The following is a 7,156-nucleotide window of genomic DNA, read 5'->3' as shown; positions in this document are numbered from 1 at the left end:
TCTCTCCTTCCTTCCTTTCCTTCCTTCCTTCCTTCCTTCCTTCCTTCCTTCCTTCCTTCCTGGTGGCTGGCCAGTATGGGGATCTGAATCCTTTGATGTTGATGTTATAAGACAACACTAACCAAAACGCCAGCCCCTGACTTCAGAGCAGGGGAAGCTGAGGTTCAGGAAGATTATATGATTTGTCTGAAGTTACAGGACTAGTTAGTGGCATAATTGGGGCAGGACATCAGGTTCTTGACTCTCAGCCCAATACTCTTTCTTCTACCATCTTCCGTGTTCTTGCATTTGCCTGTAGGGAGAGCTCTCCCCCAGATCAGGACTTGTATTAGCCAGCTAGAGCCGCCATAACAGACCAGCATGTTTCAACAATGAACATTTGTTTTCTCATAGTTCTGGAGGTTGGAGGTCCAGTATCAAGAAGGAAGTCTCAGACTCCTGTGGGCAGGGTTGTTTCTTCTGAGGCATCTCTTCTCAGCTTGCAGATGACTACCTTCTCCCTGTGGTCTTTTCCAGGTGTGTCTGTGTCCTAGTCTCTTCTTCTTATAAAGAAACCAGTTACACTGGATACCAACCAGTTACCAACATAACCACATTTTACCTTAATTACCACTTTAAAGACTCCATCTCTAAATATGGTTACATTCTGAGGTCCTGGGTGTTAGGACTTCAACATATGAATTTTGGGAGGACTCAGTTCAGCCCATAACAGAGCTATTCGAGAAATTCACATCATTATGGAATCAAAGAGACAGATATCTACTTCTCTCTGGCACCTTTCTCTGAACAGTGAACAAATGGAGGTGCCCCTGGATTTGGGGTGAGATGCGAATGGCCCCGGGCAACACTGATCAGTGCCAGTGTGACTTCCAGAACCCTCACCCTCCTAACCACTCTTTTTTTGCTCTTGCACCTCTTCCATGCCCCTCATCTTCAGACCTCAAAGCCCTTCCTCTCCTTTGCCCTTCCAGAACCTTCTCTCAGAAAAAGTTAATGACTGTCAGTGCTTATTGGTTACTGTTTTCAGGGGTATTCATGTTTGAATCAAATATGAGAAGAATTAATTTCTAACTTTTAGACTCTTGGGCACTGACAAAACAGATAAGGCCTGTGCTCCAGAAAGAGACATAATGGTGGTGAGTGTGTGCATAACCGCGGCGGGGGCGGGGGGGGGTTCTACCTCAGACTCCTGAAAACATTTCCCCCAAAAGGTTGGCCTGACTGAAGAGGGAGCCCAGGGGCTACAGGCCATGAGACATACGGATAGAATTCTCTTGGAAACACCTCTGACCGATTCACCCATCCAACCTGCACGCCTGAGGCTGTACAGACTAGCTCATGCTCCCAGGAGGCAGGAGAGGCCTTCATCTTTGCTGTCTCCTTTAGCTGCCCCTGCCCCCTTCTCTTTATCTTCCCTCCACTCACTCCATGCCACACTGCATAGTCCAGAACCCTGGATGTAGAAGGTCCAGATGTGCACTGAAGGAATAACTGGAGGAAAAGTAGGAAGGTGTGCTCAGAGCTAGGCTACCAAATCCTGGCCACTGTGGGCTTCAGCAGAAATTCTACTTGTCTAGGTCAGTGGTTTCCAGCCTGAAGTGATTTCCCTCTCAGGAGCCTTTTGGCGATGTCTGGAGACATTTTTGGTTGTCACAACTGGGGGAGGGTGCTATCGGCATCTAGTAGGTAGAGGTCAAGGATGCTGCTAAACACCCTGGAATGCACAGGACAGCCCTTACCCCCAAACAGAGAATCATCCAACTCAAAATTCCAATAGTGCCAAGACCGAGGAATTGGTTTAAATGAAGGTGGCAAGAGGACCTCTGCTTGGACTTCAGTGGTTCCCAGTACTGGGCAGCACTGGCAGAGGGGAGCATTCCTTATTCTCTGATTGACTAACTCCAGAGAATCCTGGAAATGTTTGCACTTGTGTGTGCTCTCCAGCACCTAATGGTAGATTCACATCTAAGTCTGTGTGTGAGTGGGCACTTTGCAGCATTAATTAAATAATTCAGCACCAAGTATGACCCAGACTCAGCTATAGGTACTGCAAGTAACAATTACAACATCAACGACTACAATATTCATGAACATTTATTGAAATTTGGCAGACATTGTGCTTAGCATTTTATGTGAATTCTGTCTTTTAATATTGCACAGCAACCCTGCAAAGGAACTACATATGAACATAATCTCCATTTACAGATGAAGAAAGTGAGGCTTAGGAAAGACCAGTGGTGTGCTGGAGATTACCCAGCTTGTGAGTAAATGGTGGAAATAGATTGCAAAGGCAAGCACTCGGATTCTAGTGCCCAAACTCCTAGCCATTAAACTGTACAGAGAAGAGAAAGACTCCGTCCCTGAAATATACTCAGGGATCCGTATGTGGATTAGCCACGTTAAATGGTAATTTCCAGGAAATTTCATCCTGATAACCCATTTCGATTCTAATTTCACAATTTGCATCAGAAGCTTCTAGTTCAGCTCAGAACACTGTGACTTAAAGCCTGAATTCTGTCTCCCCAGACGAGGCGCTCCAGTTTCCAGCAGCTCGAGACCACAGTCGCGTCCTGTCCTAGCCCCCAACCCAGCCAGCGGAGGAGTGACTTTGGCCTGGACGGTGGCTTCCCTGCCGGCGACGCAACACACCCAGACTATTTCTGCATTCAGAGGAGCGGGATAAGGGGTGTCTGAGCGGAAGCTTGTTGGGACTCAAACGCTGGTCGCCCCCCACCCCCCGCGGTGGCTGGATGCTGAGACCCCCGGTGCGCCGCAGCCACCTCACGCTGCGCTCCAGTCAAGGCCTTGATAACAACTGGGGCCGCCAGAGTGAGGCTGCGTTTCTCTTCCACTGCTCGCCAGAGCAGCTCACCGGGAAAAGACTGGTCTTCTGGAAGTGGGTGGGGGAAATGAAGCCCTGGGTAGAGGACGCCTAGAGAAGAAACGTACCCTCCTGGGAGAGCTGGACCCTCGTGGACCTGGCTCGCGGCAGTGGATCTGTGGCTTCTGCCAGCAGCTGGGAACAGGAGGGACCCTTAGGCAGGGGGGCAAATCTGAAGCATGCAGAGTGGGGCCTCAGCTTCTTCACATCTCTTCCCGTTTCCAAACTTCCCCCAACTCAGCTCCCTGGCAGGCCAAAACTGCATTTCTGGTCGAGGGGGCTTGTCACCAAGCGCTGGCGACAGCCTGTCCCAGGTGCTCTAGGCCAGAACTCTTGTAACCCAGGGGAGGAGCTGGCTCTAAAGGCGCCTTCGGACCCACCCTGAACCTGTCCCCTGGGGGTCGCCCTGCTGCCAGTCCTCAAGTCCCAGCCAAAGGCTGCAGGGTTGCGCTTGAGCTAAAGGACGCGCAACTTCACTCATCGAAGGGCCCTAGAGCGGCGTTTGTCCGCCGCGCCAAACTCGGAAAGCGTCAGAATAATCACGGATAATAAAGTTAGTTGGGATTCTGTTCATGGTATGCCCTAAATCACCTCGGCTTCGTTTAGATCAGCACAATGCCCCCTCCTGGGAAGGCAGAGAACTGGTCCCCAGTGAGACTGGGGTTCAGACTGATGGGAATGGGAGGACGCCAGCTCTTATCGGGCCCGACTCTCATTGGTCTCAGGCACAAGCCAGGCACCTCACTCCAGGAAGAACCACAAATGGCTTCTCTGCGGGGCACCAGATCGCGCCAGCCCTTGTTCTAGGGGAACAGACGAGAGACGCCCCCCACTCCCCCGCACGCAGCTTGATTTGAAGGAAAAAGACAAAAAGTTTTAAAAGTGAGAGAGACCCCCCCACTCCCCCGCACGCAGCTTGATTTGAAGGAAAAAGACAAAAAGTTTTAAAAGTGAGCCCCACAAATGTTGAGCAACCCCAACTGGAGCGTCTTAACAGCCGAAAGAGATGCGTTTGGTTGGTTGCTTTGTCTAGATATGGGGAGTCCAGCGCTCCCCAGAGTGTGCGTGTGTGTGTGCGCGCGTGTGCGTGTGCGCGTGTGCGTGTGGGGGTGTGCGCGCGCGTGTGTGTGCGTGCGTGTGGGGGGTGTGGGTGTGCGCGTGCGTGTGTGTGCGTGTGTGGGTGGGTGTGGGTGTGCGCGTGTGTGCGTGCGTGTGTGGGTGTGTGCGTGTGTGCGTGTGTGTATGGGTGTGTGGGTGTGCGTGTGTGTGCGTGTGGGTGTGGGTGTGTGCGTGTGCTCGTGTGTGTGTGCGTGTGTGTGCGTGTGGGGGTGTGTGGGTGTGCGCGCGTGCGTGTGTGTGTGCGTGTGGGTGTGTGTATCTGGCACGAGAAGAAGTGGCCCAGGTCTGCAGGACGCCGAATGGGAGTCTTCGGGAAGCGGTGAGAACCGGGACCCATTGTTTCCCGTGTCTGGTTCCCTGAGCCGCAGAACACCCCTCGGGTGTCTGTGCGCTCTCGGCCTCGCAGAACGCCACACACCTCCTCCTCCTCGTCCATCACAGCAAGCCCCAAGAAGGGCTGGGCTGCGGATTCTAAGCCATGGGGGGCTGTGGGGTTGTAACGAGAATTGGTGAGGACGTGAGGTCTCAGCGCCACGAGTTCCCAGAGCCACGAGCTCCGGCGGCGCAGAGCCCCATGGTGGGACTCCTGAGGCGGGTTCGCTCGGAGTCCTTGGAATCCTCGCCCGGAATGGTCCGCGGCCGGGGGCCCCGCTAACGGGATTTGCCTCAAAGCAAAGCGAGGTGGCCCTTCTGAGAGGATGTCGCACCATTCCGTAGACTGGAAATTTGTCTCTAACGAATCATCAGTTCGAGCCCAGCGGAGGACGAATATCTTGCGCTCGCGGGGGAGTGGTTTCTGCTCTTGGGGATGGCAGCCGGGACAGCCGAGAGGGACGGAGGGGGGAGCCGGGTCCTCGGCGGGAAGAGAGGCGCTGCAGGGGTCGGGACCCGAGGCGAAGCTCTGGGAGAGCTCCCTTTTCCCTCCCGGCTCAGCTCTCTGCGCTCCAGGGGCTTGTGGATCAGGCGGGAGCCGGACACTCGGGAGCACACGTGGCCTCGCGGGGCTGCGGATGCGGGAGTGCTGGCTGGGAGTAAAGCGAGGCGCCGGCTCACACCCCGAAACCTATTCCCCGCCCGCCCAGCAGGGCAGCCCCAGCCAGGTGACACGACCCCCCAGGTCGGTGCCTGTCTAGTCCAGAGCGCAGGCCTCGGGGTCCAGAACCACGGGCATTTCTAAGAAAAAAAAAGTTTATTTAAAGTTTCGTACATAAATAAATAAATAAATATCTTCTGGCATTACAGAGACCTTACAGCTACACACCTAGGCCGGGGCGCGGAGGTCTGCGGGAAGGGAGGGGTCATCGGACACGGAGAGCCAGGGCCTGCGTTTGGGGAACGCGGGGCCTGCGTTTGAGGAACGCAGAGAGCGTCGGAAACAAGGTGAATCGGTTCCTGCAATAGGGATAGCAGGGCGACCCTTCTCTCCCGGGGGAGGAGCCGCGGGGACAGCGGACAGCAAGGCTTGATGAAGGGACAAACGGACCGACTGAAGGAGGAGGCTCCTAAAGGAGGGGAAGAGAAAGGGAAAAGAAAGAAAAGTTCATGAATGTGTGTGTGTGTGGTGGTGAGGGTGGTGGTGATGGTGGTGTACCACGGGAAAGAGGTGGGGACCGAGAAAAAGACATAAAAAGGGGAAGCGTACGGACACACGAGGAGTCGAAATGCCGAGCCTGGACAGAGGGCAGAGGACAGTAGAGAAAGTGAGGAAGCCTGAGCCACCCGGACAGGGCGGGCGAGGAGGCGCCAGCGGCCAGCAAGGCGCTGGGCCAGGCGTGCGTGCCCGCGGGGGCCGCCGTGCCGCAGCACCTCGGGGGAACGCTGGCAGGCTTCGCAGCTTGGAGTACGCTTTGCACGCCCGCGAGCCCACCGTCAAGCTCTCGGCCCTGCCCAGGGCGGGGGCCTCCGCAAAGCCCTGCTAAATCTGTCCGAAGCAGTCGTTTGGCAGCGGGTGCCTGGGAACCAGCGCTGCGTCCCAGGACCAGTCTTTGGGCGCAGGGAGGTCCGGGGGTGGATGACCTAAGGAGACGCACGCCTAGGGAGTGACCGTGAGATCCCGGTCTTCCTTCCCCGACGAGGACGGAGACACGGGCAACTCGTCATCATCCTCGGAGCACTTGGCTGAGGAGAGCGACGCGCACTTGCAGCCTTGCGGTGGTGCTCCCCCGCCGGCCGTGGCACTCCCGCCGCCGCCGCCGCGGGGGCTGCTGCCCTTGCCCTCCTTCTTGTGCTTCACTCGACGGTTCTGGAACCAGATCTTCACCTGCTTCTCGGACAGGTTCAGGTAGGTCGCAATCTCGATACGGCGCAGGCGGGACAGATACATGTTGGAGGCGAACTCGCGCTCCAGCTCCAGCAGCTGCGTGCTGGTGAACGCAGTGCGCATCCTCTTGCTGCTGGGCAGCTGGTTCGAGCTGTTGTCTGGAGGGGGTGGCAGTGCAGAGAGAGAAGCGGTCAAAACCCTGCGCAGTGGGCCCAGTCCCCTACTAGGCGGCCGCTAGAATCACGGAACTTTGGTTTCTCACCCGCCGCTTCGCCCCAACACGATCCGAAGCAATGCTAACGCGGTAGCCTCCTTGACGCAGGATCCCGATCCAGCTGTACCCCAGCCCTACGCCCCGGGCATTCCCTCCAAGACCTGGATCTTCCGCCCTTACTTCCCTCCCGGAGTCTGTCCCGGCCGTCCATCCGCACACCACTCTGGGCGCCCCTCTCAGGGCCCCGACACGACCCTCACCGCCCCCAGAACGCCCAGGGTCCCTCTTTCCCCACCCCTGGCTCACAGACCCGCCTCGGATCACCTCTGCCCTGTCCCTCTGCGTGGCTGCCCCACTTACCCACGGAGATGCAGTGGAACTGCCTGGGGTCGGGCAGCGGGTAGGAGGTCTGGTAGAGAGCGGCGGCGGCGGCGGCGGCGGCGGCGGCCGGGCCGTGAGCGACCCCGGGCGACACAGCCGAGTGCTGGCGGCCCAGGGGCGCGTGGCAGTACTGCGAGCCGAAGGGCGGGAAGGACGCCTTGAGCAGCGGCAGCGCGGGCGGCCCGGGGGGCCCGTGCAGCTGCGAGGCGGTGACGCAGAGCGGGCACACGCACAGGAGCCCGGCCTTGCGCGCGTGGCAGGCGCCGGGCGAGAGACCGTGCAGCGCGTGCGGCGGGGGGAC

At 57.1% G+C, this 7,156-nt stretch overlaps 1 protein-coding gene across 1 annotated transcript; it reads right to left on the bottom strand.

Moving 5' to 3' along the window:
- Nucleotides 1-6,032: 6,032 nt before the first annotated feature.
- GSX1 (GS homeobox 1) lies at nucleotides 6,033-7,153 on the bottom strand (the record flags this gene model as incomplete). The annotated part of the gene is made up of 2 exons (XM_008591711.1): nucleotides 6,033-6,418; nucleotides 6,835-7,153. Coding segments are annotated over 2 exons (705 nt in total), but the record flags the coding sequence as incomplete, so codon positions are not given.
- Between the last annotated feature and the right edge of the window lie 3 nt (nucleotides 7,154-7,156).

This window comes from Galeopterus variegatus, unplaced genomic scaffold (assembly GCF_000696425.1).
Source record: "Galeopterus variegatus unplaced genomic scaffold, G_variegatus-3.0.2 Scaffold7213, whole genome shotgun sequence".
Taxonomy (NCBI): Eukaryota; Metazoa; Chordata; class Mammalia; order Dermoptera; family Cynocephalidae; genus Galeopterus; species Galeopterus variegatus.
Note: the sequence above shows the minus strand (reverse complement) of the source record. Positions and strands in the feature narration are given on the sequence as shown.